This window comes from Zonotrichia albicollis, chromosome 38 (genome assembly GCF_047830755.1).
Source record: "Zonotrichia albicollis isolate bZonAlb1 chromosome 38, bZonAlb1.hap1, whole genome shotgun sequence".
Taxonomy (NCBI): Eukaryota; Metazoa; Chordata; class Aves; order Passeriformes; family Passerellidae; genus Zonotrichia; species Zonotrichia albicollis.
Window position 1 is genome coordinate 890,331 of NC_133856.1, and position 23,867 is coordinate 914,197.

The 23,867-nt window shown below is 60.6% G+C and overlaps 2 protein-coding genes across 2 annotated transcripts in view; one reads left to right on the top strand and one right to left on the bottom strand.

Moving 5' to 3' along the window:
* Positions 1 to 2,570, bottom strand: part of LOC141726679 (uncharacterized) — a 21,004-nt gene extending 18,434 nt beyond the window's left edge. The window contains exons 1-4 of the mRNA XM_074531648.1: positions 2,558 to 2,570; positions 2,409 to 2,510; positions 1,282 to 1,320; positions 565 to 597 (exon numbers count right to left, since the gene is read on the bottom strand). Coding sequence (XP_074387749.1) covers positions 565 to 597; positions 1,282 to 1,320; positions 2,409 to 2,510; positions 2,558 to 2,570 — 187 coding nt within the window. The remainder of the gene's footprint in view (positions 1 to 564; positions 598 to 1,281; positions 1,321 to 2,408; positions 2,511 to 2,557) is intronic.
* Positions 2,571 to 14,588: 12,018 nt separating this feature from the next.
* Positions 14,589 to 23,867, top strand: part of LOC141726748 (glutamate receptor ionotropic, NMDA 2D-like) — a 38,636-nt gene continuing 29,357 nt past the window's right edge. Inside the window, 3 exon segments of the mRNA XM_074531796.1 lie at positions 14,589 to 14,725; positions 18,071 to 18,137; positions 21,613 to 22,037. Coding sequence (XP_074387897.1) covers positions 21,627 to 22,037 — 411 coding nt within the window. The 5' untranslated portion in view covers positions 14,589 to 14,725; positions 18,071 to 18,137; positions 21,613 to 21,626.

The window sequence follows — 23,867 nt, forward strand, 5'->3', positions numbered from 1 at the left end:
CCCCAAAACGGCCCCTGCCTGTGGGACCCCCACCCAAAATGGGTGAGAGACCCCCAGAGACACCCCCAGAACGGCCCCTGCCTTGGGACCCCCACCCAAAATGGGTCAGGGACACCCCCAAAATGGCCGCTGCCTGTGAGACCCCCACCCAAAATAGGTGAGAGACCCCCAGAGAGACCCCCAAAATAGTCCCTGCCTTGGGACCCCCACCCCAAATGGGTCAGAGACCCCCAGGGACATCCCCAAAATGGGTGAGAGACCCCCAGGACCCCCAGGGACACCCCCAAAATGGATCAGGGACCCCCAGGGACATCCCCAAAATGGGTGTGAGACCCCCAGGGAGACCCCCAGAACGGCCCCTGCCTGGGACCCCCACCCAAAATGGGTCAGAGACCCCCAGGGACATCCCCAAAATGGCCCCTGCCTGGGACCCCCACCCAAAATGGGTCAGAGACCCCCAGGGAGACCCCCAGAACGGTCCCTGCCTGGGACCCCCACCCAAAATGGGTCAGAGACCCCCAGAGAGACCCCTGCCTGTGAGACCCCCACCCAAAATGGGTCAGAGACCCCCAGGGAGACCCCCAGAGCGGCCCCTGCCTGTGAGACCCCCACCCAAAATGGGTCAGAGACCCCCAGGGAGACCCCCAAAATGGGTCAGAGACCCCCAGAGAGACCCCTGCCTGGGACCCCCACCCAAAATGGGTCAGAGACCCCCAGAGAGACCCCCAGGGACACCCCCAAAATTGAACAGGGACCCCCAGAGACATCCCCAAAATGGGTGTGAGACCCCCAGAGACCCCCAGGGACACCCCCAAAACGGCCCCTGCCTGTGGGACCCCCACCCAAAATGGGTCAGAGACCCCCAGAGAGACCCCCAGGGAGACCCCCAGAACGGCCCCTGCCTTGGGACCCCCACCCAAAATGAGTGAGAGACCCCCAGAGACCCCCAGGGACACCCCCAAAATGGAACAGGGACCCCCAGGGACATCCCCAAAATGGCCCCTGCCTTGGGACCCCCACCCAAAATGAGTGTGAGACCCCCAGGGACCCCCCAAAATGGGTGAGAGACCCCCAGGGACACCCCCAAAACGGCCCTGCCTTGGGACCCCCACCCAAAATGGGTCAGGGACCCCCACCCATGGCTCTGAGCCCTCTCCCCAATCCCGGGGGTCCCCGAGCCCCCTCCCAGGGGTCTCTCCCCATTCCCGGGGGTCTCTCCCAAATCCTGGGGGTCCCCGAGCCCCCTCCCCATTCCCGGGGGTCCCCGAGCCCCCTCCTCACCCTCTGCAGCTCCCCCTGCAGCAGCTCCGCCCTGTCCATCTGTGGGGGGGCGGGGGGGGGCACTGAGACCCCCATCGAGGGCCCCGGGACCCCCCCCCAGCCCCAGCGCCAGCGCCAGCCCCGTGTCCGTCTGTCCCTCCGTCCCCGTGTCCGTCTGTCCGTCCGTCCCTCCGTCCCCGTGTCCGTCCGTCCGTCTGTCCCCGTGTCCGTCTGTCCCTCCGTCCCCGTGTCCGTCTGTCCCTCCGTCCCCCGTGTCCGTCCCCGTGTCCGTCTGTCCGTCCGTCCCCGTGTCCGTCTGTCCCCGTGTCCCTCCGTCCCCGTGTCCGTCCGTCCGTCCGTCCCCGTGTCCGTCTGTCGGGGCTGGCGCCGCTTTGTTGGTGGCAACGAGGGGACAACCCCCCTCGGCCCCTCCCCCTAAATGACGTCATCAACCCCCCCCCCCCAAATTACCCCTAAATCCCTCCCAGACCCCCCAAATCCCCCCCCAGCTCCCAAGGCGCCCCCAAATTCCAGCCCAGGACCCCCCAAATTCCAGCCCAGGACCCCCCAAATTCCAGCCCAGCCCCCTCAGACCCCCCCAAAATCCCATTCATGTCCCCCCCCCAGTCCCCCCAAATTCCATTCCAACCCCTCCAGTCCCCCCAAATCCCATCCCAGACCCCCAAATTCCAGCCCAGCCCCCCCAAATTCCATTTCTGCCCCCCAAATCCCATCCTAGCCCCCCCTAAATTCGGTTCCAGTCCCCCCAGTCCCCACAAATTCCACCCCAGACCCCCCAAATCCCCCCAAATTCCATCCAAGCCCCCCAAGTCCCCCTCAATTCCCTCCCAGCCCCCAAATCCCATCCAAGCGCCCCCAAATCCCATCCCAGCCCCCCAAAATTCAATTTCAGCCCCCAAGCCCCCCCCCAAATCCCGTTCCAGCCCCCCAAGTCCTCCCAAATCCCATCCAAACCCCCAAATTCCAACCAAAACCCCCCAAATCCCCCCCAGCCCCTCTCGTACCCCCCAAATTCCTCCCCCAGGCTCCCCCCAATCCCCCCAAATCCCATCCCAGCCCCCCCCCCCATCCCCCACCCCCCCAATCCCCCCCCCAGGACCCCCCAAATTTCCCCTCCCCGCTCTCACCGCGGTCACGTGACTCCCCTCCGCCGTTGCCATGGAGACCACGTGACGCTGGAAAAACGAGGGCGTGGTCACAGCGATCACGTGATTCGGGATAATCGCTACCTCAGCGCGAATCGACCAATCACAGGCTGGGTGGAGCTCGGGCTTGCGGCCAATCACCATCAGGGCGTGGCCGCAACGCCGACAGCCAATCAGAGGCTGTTGTTTTACCCCTAAACCCCGCCCTTTTTGTTCTCGACCAATCAGAGCGCGGCGCGCCGTGAGAGGAGGTGGAACGCAAAAATCCACCAACCAATCAGAAGCCGCCAAACTTTTCAGCCAATCAGACCCCAGCCTAAAATCAACAACCAATCAGAAGCCTAGATTTGGGGGTGGGGGGCCCGCGGGTCTGGGCGTGGCCAGAGATGGGTGTGTCCGTGTGTGGGCGTGGTCACGGGGTGGGTGCGGTCAGTTTGGGGCGTGGTCGGGATCGGCGAGGCCACGCCCACCCCGTAACGGAACGAGCGGAGCCGAGGGAGCGGCGGGAGCCGAGAGTGGGTGGGGGGGGATTTGGGGGGCTCCGAGGGGATTTTGGGGGGATTTGGGGAACTTTGAGGGAATTTTGGGGAACTTTGAGGGGGTCTGGGGAGCTCTGAGGGACTTTGGGGGGATTTGGGGGGGGTCTGAGGGACTTTGGGCGGGTCTGGGGCGGATTTGGGGGGCTCTAAGAGGGCTCAGGGGGGGCTGAAGGAGATTGGGGGGGATTTTGGGGGGCTTTAAGGGGATTTAGGGTCTCTGAGTGATTTGGGGAGGATTTGGGGGTCTCTGAGTGATTTGGGGAGGATTTCGGGGGGTTTTGGGGACGTTCTGAGGGACTTTGGTGGGGATGTGAGGAGAACCTGGGGGGCTTTAGAGGGGGCTTGGGGGCGGCTTTGAGGAGTTCTGAGGGGGGTTCAGGGGGATTTGGGGAGGATTTGGGGGGCTCTGAGGGGACTTTGGGGGGATTTGGGGCGGTTTCGGGGGGTCTGGGGGGATTTCGGGGAGTTCGGGGGGATTTGGGGATGGATTTGGGGGGCTCTGAGGGGGTTCAGGGTGGGGTTTGGGGGTCTCTGAAGGACTTTGAGGGTGTTTGGGGGGGGATTTGGGGGAGTTTTAAGGGGGCTCAGGGAAAGTTGGGGGAGTTTGAGGGGGAATTTGGGAGGGTTCAGGAAGATTTGGGGGGATTTTGGGGGGAGATTCGGGGGTCTCCGAGGGACTTTGGGGGCATTTGGGGCGATTTTGGGGGGTTTGGGGGGCTCTGAGAGGGTTCAGGGTGGGGTTTGGGGGTCTCTGAAGGACTTTGAGGGTGTTTGGGGGGGATTTGGGGGGGTTTGAGGGGGTTTAGGGGTGGTTCAGGAAGATTTGGGGGGAGATTTGGGGGGAGATTCGGGGGTCTCCGAGGGACTTTGGAGGCATTTGGGGCGATTTTGGGGGGCTCTGAGAGGGTTCAGGGTGGGATTTGGGGGGCTCTGAAGGACTTTGAGGGTGTTTGGGGGGGATTTGGGGGAGATTTGGGGGGCTCTGAGGGGGATTTTGGGGGGTTCAGGAAGATTTGGGGGGAGATTCGGGGGTCTCCGAGGGACTTTGGGGGGATTTGGGAGGGATTTGGGGGGCTCTGAGGGGGTTCAGGGTGGGATTTGGGGGTCTCTGAAGGACTTTGAGGGTGTTTGGGGGGGATTTGGGGGAGTTCTAAGGGGGATCTGGGGGGGATTTGGGGGGCTCTGAGGGGGTTTAGGGGGATTTTGGGGGGGTTCAGGAAGATTTGTGGGGAGATTCGGGGGTCTCTGAGGGACTTTGGGGGGATTTTGGGGGGATTTGGGGGGCTCTGAGAGGGTTCAAGGTGGATTTTGGGGGGGCTCTAAAAGATTTTGGGTTTTTTGGGGGGATTTTTGGGGTGCCCTGACCCCCCCCTGCACCCCCATTCCCAGCCCCACCCACCATGCATCTCCTCCCGGCCGCCGTCACCGCCCTTCATCTCCTCATCCTCCTCCTCTTCTTCATCGCCACCCTGGATAAGGTGGGACCCCCGGGGGGATTTTGGGGGGGGGTCCCAGGGTGGTTTGGGGTGGTACCAGGGGTGTTTTGGGGGGTCCCGGGGATATTTTAGGGGTGTTTTTGGGGGATTCCAGGGTGGGTTTTGGGGGTCTCAGAGATGTTTTAGGGATCCCAGGGGGTTTTGGGGGTCTCAGAGATGTTTGGGGAGATCTCAGGGGGGTTTTGGGGGGTCCCAAGGAGGTTTGGGGGTCCCAGGGTGGGTTTTAGGCGTCCCAGGGTGAGTTTTGGGGGGATCCCAGGGCTTGTTTTGGGGGTCTCAGAGATGTTTGAGGAGTCCGAAAGGGGTTTTGGGGGTCCCAGGGATATTTTAGGGGTCTTAGGGGTGGTTTTAGGGGTCCCAGGGTGGGTTTTGGGGGTCTCAGAGATGTTTTAGGGGTCCCAGGGTGGTTTTAGGCGTCCCAGGGTGAGTTTTGGGGGGTCTCAGGGGGTTTTGGGGGGGTCCCAGGGGTTTTTGGGGGGGGTCCCAGGATTGTTTGGGGGCTCTCAGAGATGTTTGGGGAGATCTCAGGGGGGTTTTGGGGGGTCCCAGGGGGGTTTTAGGGGATCGCAGGGGGTTTTGGGGGGATCCTAGTGTTTGTTTTGGGGGTCTCAGAGATGTTTGGGGAGATCTCAGGGCGGTTTTGGGGGATCCCAGGGGGGGTTTTGGGGGATCCCAGGGGGGTTTTGGGGTGTCCCAGGGTGGGTTTTGGGGGTCTCAGAGATGTTTGGGGGGTCCCAGGGGGGTTTTGGGGGGGTCCAGGGATTGTTTGGGGGTCTCAGAGATGTTTGGGGTGTCCCAGGGTGGGTTTTGGGGGTCTCAGAGATGTTTGGGGGGTCCCAGGGGGGTTTTGGGGGGGTCCCAGGGATATTTTAGGGGTCTTAGGGGTGGTTTTGGGGGTCCCAGGGTGGGTTTTGGGGGGTTCCAGGGGGGTTTTAGGGATCCCAGGGGGTTTTGGGGGTCCCAGAGATGTTTGGGGGGGTCCCAAGGGGGTTTTGGGGGGTCCCAGGGGATTTTGGGGTGGTGCCAGGGGGGTTTGGGAGGGTCCCAGGGATATTTTGGGTGTATTTTGAGGATGTTATGAGAATGTTTTTGGGGTGTTGTGGGGATATTTTGGGTATTTTTGGGGTTCCCCCGGGCTGGTGGGTGTCTCTCAAATTTGGGGGATATTTTGGGGTGTTTTGAGGATATTTTGGGGTGTTTTGGGGATATTTTGGGGGTGTTTTGGGGATATTTTGGGGTGTTTTGGGGATGTTTGTTTTGAGGATGTTTTGGGGATGTTTTTGGGGTGTTTTGATGACATTTTGAGGATGTTTTGGGGATATTTTGGGTATTTTTGGGGTTCCCCTAGGGTGGTGGGTGCTGTGTCAGGATTTGGGGTGTTCTGGGGGTGTTCTGGGGGTGTTTTTGGGGTGTTTTTGGGGGGTTTTTGGGGGGTTTTCAGGCTGTTTTGGGGGTCCAGGGCTGGTGGGTGTGCTGTGTCAGGATTTGAGGATATTTGGGGTGTTGTGGGGGGGTTTTGGGGGTTTTTTTGGGTGTTTTTGGGGGGTTTTCAGGCTGTTTTGGGGTCCCAGGGCTGGTGGGTGCTGTGTCAGGATTGGTGGTGTTTTTGGGGGGTTTTGGGGGTTTTTTGGGGGGTTTTGGGGTGTTTTTGGGGTGTTTTGAGGATATTTTGGGGTGTTTTGGGGATGTTTGTTTTTGAGGATGTTTTGGGGATATTTTGGGTATTTTTGGGGTTCCCCAGGGCTGGTGGGTGCTGTGTCAGGATTTGGGGTGTTTTGGGGGTGTTTTGGGGGTGTTCTGGGGGTGTTTTTTGGGGTGTTTTTGGGGTGTTTTGGGGGTGTTTTTGGGGGTATTTTGGGTATTTTTGGGGTCTCCCAGGGCTGGTGGGTGCTGTGTCAGGATTTAGGGTGTTTTTGGGGTGTTTTTGGGGTGTTTTTGGGGGGTTTTCAGGTTGTTTTGGGCTCCCAGGGTGGTGGGTGCTGTGTCAGGATTTGAGGATATTTTGGGGTGTTCTGGGGGTGTTTTTGGGGGTGTTTTTGTGGTGTTTTCAGGCTGGTTTTGAGGGGTTTTCAGGCTGTTTTGGGGTCCAAGGGCTGGTGGGTGCTGTGTCAGGATTTGGGGTGTTTGGGGGTGTGTTTGGGGTGTTTTCAGCGTGTTTTGGGTTCCCCAGGGCTGATGGGTGCTGTGTCAGGATTTGAGGATATTTTGGGGTGTTTTTGGGGTGTTTTAGGGGTGTTTTTGGGGTGTTTTTGGGGTGTTTTTGGGGGGTTTTAGGCTGTTTTGGGGTCCCAGGGCTGGTGGGTGGTGCTGCCGGACTCGCAGCCCCTGAACCTCTGGTACGACTGCGCCCCCCAAAACCGATCCCAGGGCTGGGAGTGCAGCAGCCTCGGCCTCAGCCGTGAGTGGGGGGTCCCTGGGGGGTCCTGGAGGGAATTTTGGGGGTCTTGGGGGGTCCTGGGGGGGGTTTGGGGGTCCCAGGTTGTCCTGAGGGGGGTTTTGGAGAGTTCTGGTGGATTTTGGGGGGTCCTGAGGGGGTTTTGGGGAGTTCTGGTGGATTTTGGGGGGTCCTGAGGGGGTTTTGGGGAGTCCCTGAGGGATCTTGAGGGGTTCTGGGGGCGTCCTGAGGAATTTTTGGGGGTCCCTGGGGAGTCTTGAGGGTCTTGAGGGGTCCTGGGGGGGTTTTGGGGGGTTCCTGGGGGAATTTTGGGGAGTTTTGGGGGTCCCTGGGGAGTCATGAGGGGGTTTTGGGGGAGTCCTGGAGGGGTCTCGGGGGGTCTTGAGGGGTTCCGGGGGAGTTTTGGGGGTCCCTGGGGGATTTTGGGGTGTCCTGGGGATTTTGGGGGAGCAGCGATAAGTTTTGGGGGCCTCTGGTCAGTTTTGGGGTCCCTGGTTAATTTGGGGGGTCTCAATGGGGGTCTGCTCCCCCCAGCCCTGCTTTGGGGCGTTCAGGGCCTCATGGTGATTTTTGGGGGTCCGTGGTCAGTTTTGGGGGGCTGTTATTGATTTTGGGGGGGCTGTTATTAATTTCGGGGTGCCCCCAGCGCTGCTCCGGGCCGTCCAGGGCCTGGTGGTGATTTTTGGGGGGCTGTTATTAATTTTGGGGGGCCGTTATTAATTTTGGGGTGCCCCCAGCCCTGCTCCGGGCCGTTCAGGGCCTGGTGGTGATTTTTGGGGTGCCGTTATTAATTTTGGGGTGCCCCCAGCCCTGCTCCGGGCCGTCCAGGGCCTGGTGGTGATTTTTGGGGGGTCTGTCATTAATTTTGGGGTGCCCCCAGCCTGCTCCGGGCCGTCCAGGGCCTGGTGGTGATTTTTGGGGGTCTGTCATTAATTTTGGGGTGCCCCCAGCCCTGCTGCGGGCCGTCCAGGGCCTGGTGGTGATTTGGGGGGGCCGTTACTGATTTTGGGGTGCCCCCAGCCCTGCTGCGGGCCGTCCAGGGCCTGGTGGTGATTTTTGGGGGGGCCGTTACTGATTTTGGGGTGCCCCCAGCCCTGCTGCGGGCCGTCCAGGGGCCTGGTGGTGATTTTTGGGGGGCTGTCATTAATTTTGGGGTGCCCCCAGCCCTGCTCCGGGCCGTCCAGGGCCTGGTGGTCTCGGCGCTGCTGCTCTCGGCCCTCGGCCTCCTCCTCTTCCTCGCGCAGCTGCTGGGGGGGCCCCGCGGGCGCCTCTTCCTGCCCTCGGCCGCAGCCCAGATCATGGCAGGTCAGTCACCCCCAAAGGGGGTCCCCAAAACCCCCGAACCCCGAAATGGGGATCCCCAAAACACCCCAAACCCCAAAACGGGGCTCCCCAAAATCACTGGGATCCCCAAAACCCGAACGAGGGCTCCCCAAAACCTAAAAATCCCAAAATGGTGCTCCCCAAAACCCTGGGGCTTCCCAAAACCCCCAAATCCCAAAACGGGGCTCCCCAAAACCTAAAAACCCCAAAACCCCCAAACCCCAAAATGGGGCTTCCCAAAACCCCAAAACGGGGCTCCCCAAAACCCCCAAACCCCAAAATGAGGCTCCCCAAAATGGGGCTCCCTAAAACCCCTGGGGCTCCCCAAAATCCCTGGGATCCCAAATGCGCTCCCCAAAACCTAAAAACCCCAAAGCCCCAAAATTGGGCTCCCCAAAACCCCAAACCCCAAAACCCCCAAACCCCAAAATGGGGCTCCCCAAAATCACTGGGATCCCCAAAACCCCCAAACCCCAAAATGGGGCTCCCTAAAACCCCCAAACCCCAAAACCTCAAAAATTGGGCTCCCCAAAACCCCCAAACCCCAAAATGAGGCTCCCCAAAATGGGGCTCCCTAAAACCCCTGGGGCTCCCCAAAATCCCTGGGATCCCAGAATGGACTCCCCAAAACCTAAAAACCCCCAAAGCCCCAAAATTGGGCTCCCCAAAACCCCCAAACCCCAAAACCCCCAAACCCCAAAACGGGGCTCCCCAAAATCACTGGATCCCCAAAATCCCCAAACCCCAAAACAGGGCTCCCCAAAACCTAAAAATCCCAAAACGGGGCTCCCTAAAACCCCCAAACCCCAAAACCTCAAAAATTGGGCTCCCCAAAACCCTTGGGACCTCAAAATGGGGCTCCCTAAAACCCCCAAACCCCAAAACGGGGTTGCCCAAAATCCCTGGGATCCCCAAAACCCCAAAAGGGGGCTCCCCAAAATCCCCAAACCCCAAAATGGGGCTCCCCAAAACCCCAAAACCCCAAACCAGGGCTCCCCAAAATCCCTGGGATCCCCAAAACCCCCAAACCCCAAAACCCCCAAAACCCCAAAACCCCCAAACCCCAAAACGGGGCTCCTCAAAACCCCACAATTGGGCTCCCCAAAACCCCAAAATGGGGCTACCCCCTAAGTCCCTGTCCCCCTCAGGTCCCTGTATCCCCCAGTGTCACCCCAATGTCACCCCAGTGCCACCCTGATGTCCCCTCAGTGTCCCCCTCAGTGTCCCCCCAGTGTCCCCCTGTGTGTAACCCCCATGTCCCCCAATGTCCCCCCCGGTGTCACCCCCATTGTCACCCTGATGTCCCCCCAGTGTCCCCATCATATCCCCCCCATTGTCACCCTGATATCACCCCGGTGTCACCCCCATGTCCCCCCCAGTGTCACCCCCATGTCCCCCAATATCCCCCCAGTGCCACCCTGGTTTCCCCGCAATGTCCCCCCAATATCTCCCTGTTGTCACCCTGATGTCCCCCCGATGTCCCCACAGGTCTGACGTCACTGCTGGGGGCGGGGCTGTTTGTGGCCAGAGGGGGCGGGGTCAACAGCAGTGTCACCCCAGTGTCACCCCAGTGTCACCCCCAGTGTCACCCTGATGTCCCCTCAGTGTCCCCTCTGGTGTCCCCCTGTGTGTAACCCCCATGTCCCCCCAGTGTCCCCCTCAGTGTCCCCCCAATGTCCCCCCCGGTGTCACCCCCATGTCCCCCAATGTCCCCCCAGTGCCACCCTGGTATCCCCGCAATGTCCCCCTAATACCTCCCTGATGTCACCCTGATGTCACCCCCCATTGTCACCCTGATGTCCCCCCCCACTGTGTCCCCACAGGTGTGATGTCACTGCTGGGGGCGGGGCTGTTTGTGGCCAGAGGGGGCGGGGCCAAGAGCAGTGTCACCCCAGTGTCACCCCAGTGTCACCCCAGTGTCACCCTCATGTCCCTCCAGTGTCCCTGCTGGTGTCCCCCCCAATGTCACCCCTGTATCCCCCCATGTCCCCTCAGTGTCCCCCCAGTGTCACTCCCATTGTCACTCTGATGTCCCCCCCCCACCGTGTCCCCACAGGTGTGACGTCACTGCTGGGGGCGGGGCTGTTTGTGGCCGCAGGGGGCGGGGCCAGCGTTGGGGGCCGTCCCGGGCACTGCCCAGTGCTGGCCGGGGTGGGCGGGGCCTTGGCTCTGGCCAGCGGGGGCGGGTACCTGCGGCTGCGGACACGGGAGTGACCACGCCCACCGGGACACGCCCACCGACCACGCCCACCTGGGACACATCCATTGGACACGCCCATTGGACACTCCTGCTGGATGCACCCACTTGGGACACGCCCACTGACACGCCCACTGGACATCCCCACCTGGAATATGGCCACTGGCCACGCCCACTGCCACACCCACTGCCACGCCCACCCAGAACACACACATTGGCCCCACCCACTTGGGACACGCCCACTGACACGCTCAGTGGACACACCCAGCTGGAACATGCCTGTTGGTCACACCCATTGGCCACGCCCACCCGGGACACACCCATTTGACTCATCTACTGGCCACACCCACTTGGCCACACCCACCTGGGGCACATGCACCTGGGATATGCCCACTGGACACGCCCACCCGGGGCACGCCCACTGGACAGCAACTGGCTCTGTGTGCTAGACACGCCCACCTGGGACACGCCCACCTGGGACACGCCCATTGGACATACCCATTTGTTACACTCACTGGTCACACCCATGGACACGCCCATTGGCCACACCCACCTGTGACATGCCCATTGGACACACCCACCCTGGACACGCCCACTGGACAAGGCCCCTCCCATCCCAACCAATGACATTCAAATGACATCATCGATGGCTAGATGGTGACGTCATCACACATGTGACCACTGACATCGTCATCATGGCCAATGAGAGCTCGGATGGTGCTGACATGATGACATCATCAACAAGATGGCTGTGGACAATGACATCATCAGCATGGCCAGTGACATCATCAACATCATCAGCATGAGCGATGGCATCATCAGTGAGATGGGCGTGGCCAGTGATGTCAGCGCCATCATCGGCAGGCCCAGGGTGACCAATGGCAAAACTGACGTGGCCAGTGATGTCATCAACGAGATGGGCGTGGCCATTGACATCAGCAGCAAGATGGGCGTGGCCAGTGACATCATCTGCAAGGCAGGCATGGCAAATTACATCATTGAGTGACGGGATGGGCGTGGCCTATGATGTCACTGCGGGTGTCAACATGACCGGGGAAATCATCAGTGTGGTTGATGACATCATTACGGGGTGGGGTCAGGGATTGCCGCAGGGCATTGTGGGTAATCCCATGAGATTGGGCTGCTGTGGGGGGGTCTATAGGGGGGTCTATAGGGGTCTGTATAGGGGGATCTATGGGGAAGTCTATAGGGGGGTCTATGGGGGGGTCTGTGGGGAGAGTCTATAGGGGGTCTATACGGGCATCTATAGGATCATATGGGGTCTATGGGGGGGGTCTGTGAGGGGGTCTATAGGGGGGTCTATAGGATCAAATGGGGTCTGTGGGGGGTCAATAGGGGCATCTGGAGGGGTCTATAGGGGGGTCTGTAAGGGCATCTATAGGATCATATGTGGTCTGTAGTGGGGACTGTAGGGGTGTCTATAGGGGTCTCTATGGGGTGTCTATAGGATTATATGGGGTCTATAGGGGCATCTATACGGAGTCTATGGGGGGGTCAATAGAATCATATGGGGTCTATAGAGGGGGTCTGTAGGGGTCTGTATAGGGGAATCTATGGGGAAGTCTATGGGGGGGGGTCTGTGGGGAGAGTCTATAGGGGGGTCTATACGGGCATCTATAGGATTATATGGGGTCTATATGGGGTCTATAGGGGGGTCTGTGGGGGGGTCAATAGAATCATATGGGGTCTGTGGGGGGTCAATAGGGGCATCTGGGGGGGGTCTATAGGGGGGTCTGTAAGGGCATCTATAGGATCATATGTGGTCTGTAGGGGGGACTGTAGGGGTGTTTATAGGGGTCTCCATGAGGTGTCTATAGGATTATATGGGGTCTATAGAGGGTCTATAGGGGGATCTGTAGGGGAGTCTATGGGGGAGTCAATAGAATCATATGGGGTCTATAGAGGGGGTCTGTAGGGGTCTATAGGGGGGTCTGTGGGGAGAGTCTATAGGGGGGTCTATACGGGCATCTGTAGGATCATACGGGGTCTATGGGGGGGGTCTGTGAGGGGGTCTATAGGGGGGTCTACAGGGGTCTCAATACAGGGGTCTATGGGGGGTCAATAGAGGCATCTATGGGGGAGTTTATAGGGGGCTCTATAAGGGAATCTATAGGATCATATGGGGTCTGTAGGGGGGTCTATGGGGATCTCTATAGGGACACCTATAGGGGGGTCTGTAGGATCAAATGGGGTCTATAGGGGGGTCTGTAGGGGCGTCTATGGGCAGGTCTGTAGGAGAGTCTATAGGGGTCTCTATAGGGGTCTGTATAGGATCGTATGGGGTCTATAGGGGTCTCAATACGGGGGTCTATGGGGGGGTCTATAGGGACCTATAAGGGGGTTCTGTGGGGGTTTCTATGGGGTCTCTATAGGATCATATGGGGTCTATAGGGGCCTCTATAGGGGTGTGTATAGGGGTCTCTATAGGAGGTCTATAGGGGTCTCTATAGGGGCGTCTATAGGGGGTCAATAAGGGGGTTCTGTGGGGGTTTCTATGGGGTCTCTATAGGATCATATGGGGTCTATAGGGGTATCTATGGGGGGATCTATAGCGGTGTCTGTAAGGTGTCTATAGGATGTCTATAGGGTGGTGCAGGACCATATGAGATCTCTGCAGCTCTCTATAGGGTGCTGCAGGATCATATGGAGTTTCTAGGGCTGTCTATAGGGTACCTTAGGGGTTGTTATGGGTCTTTATAGGGGCTGTGAGGATCTCTATAGGGCACGATAGGTCTCTATAGGGCGCTATTGGTCACTGCAAGGTGTTACGGGTCTCTATAGCTCAGCAGAGCACTGCAGGGTGCCATAGAGGGTGCTGGGGTCTGCTATAGGGCGCTATAGGTCTCTATGGGGTCTCTATGGGTTTCTATAGGGTCCCTATGGGTCTCTATAGGGCGCCCGTGGCCACGCCCCCTCCCCATGACCACGCCCCCACTGCAAAGCCGCGCGAGGCAGGGGGCGGAGCCTCGCTGAGGACGCGGCCAATTAGAAGCCGGCGCGCGCCGTGAGGTGACCGCCCCCTAGCGGCCGTGCGGGAAGGAAAAGGGCGGGAAAAGCGCTGAGAGGAGTGAGGGATGGAGGAAGGAGAGACCCCTAAGAACCCCCCAAACCTCCCTCAGAACCCCCCAAACCTCCCTCGGGACCCCCCACATCTCCTTGAGGACCCCTATGGACCTCAGTATGATGCTCTCTAGTGGTGGGTGAGCCCCTGGTTCTGCGGTTTGGTCGTGAGGGGCTTCCCTCATTCCCGTCCCCTCACGCTGAGGGCGCCATCATGGCGGTGGGTCCCCATTTCCCTCACGCACCTCCCCTTATCCCACCGTGGCAAGGCTGCTGTCCCCACCGTGTCCCTTTTCCCTCCCTGCTGCTGTCGCAGTCACCCAAGCGTGGCCCAGGACTGGAAGCAGCTGCTGGACAGGTGATTAACGCAATTCATTAGCGCATGGCCACGGGGGCAGCCACGCGTGGCCTGGCCCTGTCCCCAAGCCGCCACCTGGCCCTGTCCTCCTCCTGTCTGTCCCCAAGCCAGCACCTGGCCCTGTCCCACCGCCTGTGCCTGGGCCACCAACTGTCCCTGGCTTACCTGTGCCTGTCCCCAGCTGCCACCTGGCCTGAGGCAGCCGCCTGTCCCTGTTCCCCCAGCTGTCCATGTCCCCATCCCCTGAAGTGTCCCTGTGGCCGCCATAAAGCTGCCCCTCAGTCTCCCCTCTTGCCCCACAGCCCCCAAAATCTGCCCCACACCCCCAATAACTGCCCCATAACACCCCCAGAGGGGGTTTCGGGTGTCTGGGGGGATCCCAAAGAGTAACTGGGATAACTGGGAGGGGGCTCTGGGGGGAATTTGGGGGTGCTGAGAGATTTTGGGGGTAAGCGTGAGGGGGCTTCGGGATAATTGGGGTCTCTGGGGGTCTTTCAGAGGCATTGAGGGGTTGGGGGGTGCATAGAGGTGATGGGGGGGCTGCCGGTCTCTGTCGCGATATGGCGACAGGGTCGGGAAAGGGGGAGGTCGGCCCGTCCTGCACCCCCCCCCAACGGTACCGGGAGGGGGCGTGGTCGGTACCGCGAGGGGCGTGGTCAATGTCAGGAGGGGGCGTGGTCGATACCGAGAGGGGCGGGGCTGGCACCGGGAGGGGCGGAGCCGGTACCGCAGGGGGTGTGGCCGGTACCGAGAGGGGCGGAGTCAGTACCGGGAGGGGCGGAGCCGATACCGCAGGGGGTGTGGCCAGTACCGGGAGGGGCGGAGCCGGTACCGCAGGGGGCGGGGCCGGGCCGGTGTGTCCCAGTGACCGGCGGCGGCAGCGGCGGGGATGCGGCGGGGAGTGTGAGAGGTGAGCGCCGGCCGGAGACCCCTCCCCATAGACCCCTCCCCATGGACCCCTCCCCACGGACCCCCTTCCCCCGGGACCCCCCGGTACCGAAAGCCCCCCCCCCGCTCTCCCTTGAGACCCCCCAGAGCCCACCCGGGAGCTCCTCACAATCCCCCCAGGACCCCCCCCCCAGTGCTCTGACACCGTGACTGTTCCCCCACAGACCCCCCCGGGACCCTCGCCCCCCATCCAGCACCCCCCACCAACCTGACAGAGCCTCAACATCACCCCCTGGACCCCCCCCCAGCTGTCTGACACCCCCCCTGGGGACCCCCCAACACCTCACAGACCCCCCCCAACACCCCCCCCGATACCCTGAGACCCTCTCAGGACCCTCCAGCACCCCCCCTTAGGACCCCCACCTACCCCTTGTACCCCCTGGGACCCCCCACAACCCCTTGGGGACATCCCCTGGCACCCCAATATCCTTTAGGACCCCGACAACCCCTGAGACCCCCCCCCAGAATTTTCCAACACCCAAAACCATCCCTGATATTCCCCCCCCATAGACCCCAATGATCGAGAGCTCCCTGATACCCCCAAACGCCAGAAAATGCCCCAAAATCCACAGAGCCCCAACAAACACCCAAACAACAACACCCCAACATCTCCCTGACACCCCCAAATGCCAGAAAATCCCCCAAAATACACAGAGCCCAAACAAACACCCCAAAAACACCCCAACAACAACCCCCCAACACCTCCAAACAACCCCCATCCCCTTGGAGCCCCTCCACAGCCCAACATCCTCAAACCCCCCGACACCCCAACCCTTCCCGACACCCCTAAAACCCCAAAACCACGCCAAAAACCACCCCAAAACCACCCCAAAGTCACCCCAAAAACCACCCCAAAACCACCCCAACACCTCCCTGGCACCCCCAAACCCCAATCCTCTTGGTGCCTCTCCACACCCCCAACACCCCCAAACATCCCCAAACCCTTTCCGACACCCCTAAAACCCCAAAACCCACCCCAAAAACCACCCCAAAACCCCCCCCTCTTCCCTTTCCCCGCGGGCTGGGACACCCCGATACCCCCGGGGGGGACGGACACGGGGACAGCAGGACGCGGGGACAGACAGACGGACAGACGGACGGACGGACGGACAGACAGGCGGCCCCGCCGCACCGCCCGCCTGCCCTATTAGTATTCTGCGAGCGGCAGCGGGTGCTGCAGGGCGGGCGGGGGGGGGCGGGGGGAACGGCGGGGCCGGACTGGGAGGCACTGGGATAAACTGGGGGGCACTGGGATAAACTGGGATGGACTGGGAGGCACTGGGAGGGACTGGGGGGGACTGGGATGGACTGGAAGGCACTGAGGGGGGATTGGGGGGCACTGGGAGGGACTGGGGGGACTGGGAGGGACTGGGATGGACTGGGGGGCACTGGGAGGGACTGGGGGGCACTGGGAGGGACTGGAATGGACTGGGATGGACTGGGGGGCACTGGGAGGGGGTGGGGGGGACTGGGATGGACTGGGGGGCACTGGGAGGGACTGGGGGACACTGGGATGGATTGGGAGGGACTGCGAGGCACTGGGGGGCACTGGGATGGACTGAGGGGCACTGGGATGGACTGGGGGGCACTGGGATGGACTGGGAGGCACTGGGGGGCACTGGGAGGCACTGGGGAGCACTGGGATGGACTGGGAGGGACTGGGAGGGGGTGGGGGGGAGGTGGTGACCAGTTGGGGGGGGTTGGGGTGAAACTGGGGGGGACTGGGAGGGTTTGGGGGGGGATTGGAGGTGCCGGGGTCTCGTTGCAGGGGAGTGGGGTGGGACTGGGGGGGATGGAGAGGGAACTGGGAACCAGTTTGGGGGACTGGGATGGGACTGGGGGGACTGGGAGGAGTGGGATGGGACTGGGGGGACTGGGAGGGGATGGAGAGGGAGCTGGGAACCAGTTTGGGGGACTGGGATGGGACTGGGGGGACTGGGAGGAGTGGGATGGGACTGGGGGGACTGGGAGGGGATGGAGAGGGAGCTGGGAACCAGTTTGGGGGACTGGGAGGGACTGGGATGGGATTGGGGGGACTGTGAAGGGATGGGGAGGGAGATGGGAACCAGTTTGGGGGCCTGGGATGGGACTGGGGGAACTGGGAGGGGACTGGGAGGGGATGGAGAGGGAACTGGGAACCAGTTTGAGGGGACTGGGGGAAACTGGAATGGGACTGGGGGGGGAACTGGGAATGCTGGGGTCTCACTGTGAGGCACTGGGAAAGGATGGGAGGGGAACTGGGATCCAGCTGGGGGGACTGGAATGGGGGATACTGGGATGGACTGGGAGGGATTTAGGGTGGAATGGGGGATACTGGGAGATACTGGGAGGGATTTGGGGTGGAATGGGGGATACTGGGAGGGATTTGGGGTGGAATGGGGGATACTGGGAGGGACTGGGAGGGATTTGGGGTGGAATGGGGGATACTGGGAGACACTGGGAGGGATTTGGGGTGGAATGGGGGATACTGGGAGGGATTTGGGATAGAATGGGGGTACTGGGAGATACTGGGAGGGATTTAGGGCGGAATGGGGGATACTGGGAGGGACTGGGAGGAGCTGGGACCCAGCTCGGGGCCGTGCAATGGGAGGAAGGACTGGGAGGTGCTGGAGTTTAACTGGGAGGGCACTGGGGACCAGTTTGGGGGACTGGGAGGAACTGGGATCCAGCTGGGGGGTGCCAGAGTGACACTGGGGGTACTGGGATCCAACTGGGTGAACTGGAATTGGCCCAGTATGAACCAACTGGGTAAACTGGGATGGGAGCTGAGACCTGGGGGGGGGGGAACCGACATTTTGGGGACATTTTGGGGACATTTGGGACGAGGGACCTCCCCCCCCCTCACTGTCCCCTCCTCCCCCAGGTGCTGCCACCAACCCCCCCCCCCGTGTGTGTGTGTGTGTCCCCAACCCCCCCAGTGTCCCCAAACCCCTTAACTGTCCCCAATCCCCCCCCAGTGTCCCCAAACCCCCCCAGTGTCCCCAAACCCCTTAACTGTCCCCAATCCCCCCCCAGTGTCCCCAAACCCCCCCAGTGTCCCCAAACCCCTTAATTGTCCCCAAACCCCCCCAGTGTCCCCAAACCCCCTCATTGTCCCCAAACCCCCCTCCAGTGTCCCCAAACCCCCCTCCAGTGTCCCCAAACCCCCTCATTGTCCCCAACCCCCCCCCAGTGTCCCCAAACCCCTTAATTGTCCCCAACCCCCCCAGTGTCCTCAACCCCCCCAGTGTTCCCAAACCCCTTAACTGTCCCCAAACCCCCCCCCCCAGTGTCCCCAAACCCCTTAATTGTCCCCAATCCCCCCCAGTGTCCCCTCCGTGTTGTCCCCCCCGGCCGAGATGAGGCAGAGCCCCCCCGAGAGGAGCTTGGGCCAGGTAGGACCCGGAGGGGACACGGAGGGGACCCTGGGGGTGGCACCTGGGGGGGACACGGAGGGGACACAGGGGGTGGAACTGGGCGTGGGGACACGGGGGTGGCACCTGGGGGGGACACGGAGGGGACACGGAGGGGACACAGAGGGGACACAGGGGGTGGAGACACGGAGGGGACACTGGGGGTGGCACAGCCGGTGTCACCTGGTGGGGACACGGAGGGGGGTGAGGACATTGAATTGTCACCCCGTTGTCACGGGGACGGTGACACAGCTTTGTGTGCTGCCGGCATGGGGACAATGACAGGGGGAGTGTGGGGACAGTGACACAGGGGTGTGGGGACAGTGACACAGGGCTGTGGGGACAATGACACAGGGGTATGGGGACAGTGACACAGGGGTGTGGGGACAATGACACAGGGGCTGTGGGGACAATGGCACGGGGGATGTGGGGACAATGACACAGGGGTGTGGGGACAATGACACAGGGGTGTGGGGACAGTGACACAGGGGTGTGGGGACAGTGACACGGGGAGTGTGGGGACAATGACACAGGGGTGTGGGGACAATGACACGGGGGGTTGTGTCCCCCTCCGGCACGGGGACAGTTTGTCCTCGCTGCTTTGGGGACAGTGACAGGGGTTTGTCCCCTCCTGCTGTTGTGGGGATGATGGTGACAGAGGTTTGTCACCTCCTGGCACGGGTTTGTCCCTGCTATTCTGGGGACAATGACACAGGTTTGTCACCCGCTGGCAGCGGTTTGTTCCTGCTGGGTTGGGGACGGTGACAGGGGTTTGTCACCTGCTGTTATGGGGACAGTGACAGGGGTTTGTCACCGTTGTTATGGGGACAGTGACAGGGGCTTGTCCCTGCTGGCACAGGTTTGTCCCCTGTTATACAGATTGTGACAGGGGTTTGTCACCTGCTGGCACCGGTTTGTCCCCGTTGTTTTGGGGACAGTGACAGGGCTTTGTCACCTGCTGGTTTGGGGACAGTGACAGGGCTTTGTCACCTGCTGTTACGGGGATGGTGACAGGGTTTTGTGCCCTGCTGGCACTGGTTTGTCCCCTGCTGGTTTGGGGACAGTGACCGGGGTTTGTCACCCATTGTTTTGGGGACAGTGACAGGGCTTTTTCCCTGCTGGTTTGGGGACAGTGACAGATGTTTGTCACCTGCTGGTTTGGGGACAGTGACACGGGTTTGTCCCCTGCTGGCACAGGTTTGTTCCCTGCTGTTTTGGGGATGGTGACAGTGGTTTGTCTCTGTTGTTTTGGGGACAATGACACAGGTTTGTCACCCGCTGGCAGTGGTTTGTTCCTGCTGGTTTGGGGACAGTGACAGGGACTTGTCCCCACTGGCACAGGTTTGTCCCCTGTTTTACAGATGGTGACAGGAGTTTGTCACCTACTGTTATGGGGATGGTGACAGGGGTTTGTCCCTGCTGGGTTGGGGACAGTGACAGGGGTTTGTCACCGTTGTTATGGGGACAGTGACAGGGGTTTGTCCCCATTGTTTTGGGGACATTGACAGGGGTTTGTCACCGTTGTTATGGGGACAGTGACAGGGGTTTGTCACATGCTGGCACAGGTTTGTCCCCTGCTGTTAGGGGGACAATGACAGGGGCTTATCACTGTTGTTTTGGGGACAGTGACAGGGTTTGTCACCATTGTTTTGGGGACAGTGACAGGAGTTTGTCACCTGCTGTTATGGGGACAGTGACAGGGCTTTGTCACCTGCTGGTTTGGGGACAGTGACAGGAGTTTGTCACCTGCTGTTATGGGGACAGTGACAGGGCTTTGTCACCTGCTGGTTTGGGGACAGTGACAGGAGTTTGTCACCTGCTGGCAGCAGTTTGTCCCCACTGTTCTGGGGACAGTGACACGGGTTTGTCCCCTGCTGGCACAGGTTTGTTCCCTGCTGCTTTGGGGATGGTGACACGGGTTTGTCTCTGTTGTTTTGGGGACAATGACACAGGTTTGTCACCCGCTTGGCAGTGGTTTGTTCCTGCTGGTTTGGGGACAGTGACAGGGACTTGTCCCCGCTGGCACAGGTTTTTCCCATGTTTTACAGATGGTGCCAGGAGTTTGTCACCTGCTGTTATGGGGATGGTGACAGGGGTTTGTCCCTGCTGGGTTGGGGACAGTGACAGGAGTTTGTCACCCATTGTTTTGGGGACAGGGACAGGGGTTTGTCACCTGCTGTTATGGGGACAGTGACAGGCATTTGTCACCATTGTTATGGGGACATTGACAGGGGTTTGTCCCTGCTGGTTTGGGGACAGTGACAGCGGTTTGTCACCGTCGTTACAGGGACAGCGACAGGGGTTTGTCACATGCTGGCACAGGTTTGTCCCCTGCTGTTATGGGGACAGTGACATGAGTTTGTCACCGTCGTTACAGGGACATTGACAGGGGTTTGTCCCCTGCTGTTATGGGGACAGTGACAGGGGCTTGTCACTGTTGTTCTGGGGACAGTGACAGGTTTGTCCCTGCTGTTTTGGGAATGGTGACAGGGGTTTGTCACCCACCAGCACAGCTTTGTCACCCCTCTGCTGTGGCGACAGTGACACAAGTTTGTCCCCACTGCTCTGGGGACGGAACTGTTTGTCACCTTGTTGCCATGGGGACAGTGGCAGGGATTTGTCCCCAGTGTTTTGGGGACAGTGACGGATTTGTGTGTGTCCCCCCATCCTGGGGACAGTGACAGGGGTTTGTGCTGGGGGTTACTGGTGGGCACTGGTGGGCACCATTACCTCCATTTCTCCTCATGCCAAACCCTTCCCTTGTGCTGGAGGCTTACTGGGAGTTACTGGTGGGTTACTGGTGGGCACTGGTGGGTATTGGTGGTCACTGGTGGACACTGGTGGTCACTGGTGGTCACTGGTGGTCATTGGTGGGCACTGATGGTCACTGGTGGGCACTGGTGGACACTGGTGGTCACTGGTGGGCACTGATATCTCCATGTCTGATCCCCTGTTGCTGGGACATTACCGGTGGTCACTGGTGGGCACTGGTGATTACTGGTGGTCACTGGTGGTCACTGGTGGTCACTGGTGATTACTGGTGGTTACTGGTGGTCACTGCTGGGCACTGGTGGGCACTGGTGCTCACTGATTGGTACTGGTGGGCACTAGTGGTCATGGGTGGTCCCTGGTGGTCACTGGTGGTCACTGCTGGTCACTGGTGTCCCCACGGTGTCCCCACAGGGCGCGGTGGTACCATGAGCCCCCCCGGTGCCCGCTGTCCCAGCTGGCAGGATGCTGCTCGCCCTGGCCCTGCTGGTCACTGGTGGTCACTGATGGTCACTGGTGGGCATTGGTGGTCGCTGTTGGTCACTGCTGCTTACTAGTGGTTCCTGGTGGTCGCTGGTGATTACTGGTGGTCACTGGTGGGCACTGGTGCTCACTGATTGGTACTGGTGGGCACTGGTGGTCACTGCTGGTCCCTGCTGGTCACTGCTGGTCACTGGTGTCCCCACAGGGCGCGGTGGCACCATGAGCCCCCCGGTGCCCGCTGTCCCCGCCGGCAGGATGCTGCTCGCCCTGGCCCTGGCCTGCGCCAGCCCCTTCCTGGAGCCGCCGGCGGCGCCGCGCCGCACGCTCAACGTGGCCGTGATCCTCAGCGGCGCCTCCTACGGCCCCGCCGGGCCCCGCCTGGCGCCCGGAACCTTCCGGAACTTCTCCCTGGACGTGAACCCCGTGGGCGTGGTGCTGAACGACACCAACCCGCGCAGCCTGATCGTGCGGCTGTGCGACGTGCTGAGCTCGCTGCGCATCCACGGCGTCGTCTTCGAGGACGACACGCGCTCCGAGGCCGTGGCGCAGATCCTGGACTTCATCTCGGCCCAGACCTCCGTGCCCATCATCGGCGTCAACGGCGGCTCCGCCATCGTGCTCACGCCCAAGGTGACGCCCCACGGTGACCCCGAGGGAGTTTAGGGACACCCAAAGTGACCCCAAGTGGGTTTAGGGACACCCAAGGTGACCCCGAGTGGGTTTAGGGACACCCAAAGTGACCCCGAGCACCCAAAGTGACCCTGAGTGGGTTTAGGGACACCCAAAGTGACCCTGAGTGGTTTTAGGGACACCCAAGGTGACCCCGAGTGGGTTTAGGGACACCCAAAGTGACCCCAAGTGGGTTTAGGGACACCCAAAGTGACCCCGAGCACCCAAAGTGACCCCGAGCGGGTTTAGGGACACCCAAGGTGAGTCTGAGTGGGTTTAGGGACACCCAAAGTGACCCCGAGGGAGTTTAGGGACACCCACAGTGACCCCGAGCACCCAAAGTGACCCCGAGCAGGTTTAGGGACACTGAAAGTGAACCTGAGTGGGTTTAGGGACACCCAAAGTGACCCCGAGCAGGTTTAGGGACACCCAAAGTGAACCTGAGCGGGTTTAGGGACACCCAAGGTGACCCTGAGTGGGTTTAGGGACACCCAAAGTGACCCCGAGTGGGTTTAGGGACACCCAAGGTGACCCCGAGCGGGTTTAGGGACACCCAAAGTGACCCCAAGTGGGTTTAGGGACACCCAGAGTGACCCCGAGCACCCAAAGTGACCCTGAGCGGGTTTAGGGACACTGAAAGTGAACCTGAGTGGGTTTAGGGACACCCAAAGTGACCCCGAGTGGGTTTAGGGACACCCAAAGTGACCCCGAGGGAGTTTAGGGACACCCAAGGTGACCCCGAGCACCCAAAGTGACCCTGAGTGGGTTTAGGGACACCCAAAGTGACCCCGAGCGGGTTTAGGGACACCCAGGGTGACCCTGAGTGGGTTTAGGGGCACCCAAAATGATCCCAAGTGGGTTTAGGGACACCCAGAGTGACCCTGAGCGGGTTTAGGGACACGCAAAGTGACCCTGAGTGGGTTTAGGGACACCCAAAGTGACCCCGAGCACCCAAAGTGACCCCGAGCGGGTTTAGGGACACCCACAGTGACCCCGAGCACCCAAAGTGACACCAAGGGAGTTTAGGGACACCCAAAGTGATCCGAACTGGGTTTAGGGACACCCAAGTGACTCCAAGTGGGTTTAGGGACACCCAAAGTGACCCCGAGCACCCAAAGTGACACCAAGGGAGTTTAGGGACACCCAAGGTGACCCCGAGTGGGTTTAAGGACACCCAAAGTGACCCTGAGTGGGTTTAGGGACACCCAAGGTGACCCCGAGTGGGTTTAGGGACACCCAAGGTGACCCCGAGCAGGTTTAGGGACACCCAAAGTGACCCCGAGCACCCAAAGTGACCCTGAGCGGGTTTAGGGACACCCAAAGTGACCCTGAGCGGGTTTAGGGACACCCAAAGTGACCCCGAGTGGGTTTAGGGACACCCAAGGTGATCCTGAGTGGGTTTAAGGACACCCAAAGTGATCCCAAGTGGGTTTAAGGACACCCAAGTGACCCCGAGCGGGTTTAGGGACACCCAAAGTGACCCCGAGCGGGTTTAGGGACACCCAAAGTGACTCCAAGTGGGTTTACGGACACCCAAAGGTGTCCCTGAGTGGGTTTAGGGATACCCAAAGTGACCCCGAGCACCCAAAGTGACCCTGAGCGGGTTTAGGAACACCCAAAGTGACCCCAAGCACCCAAAGTGACACCCAGTGGGTTTAGGGACACCCAAGGTGACCCCGAGGGAGTTTAGGGACACCCAAAGTGACCCCGAGCGGGTTTAAGGACACCCAAAGTGACCCTAAGTGGGTTTAGGGACACCCAAAGTGACCCCGAGCACCCAAAGTGACCCTG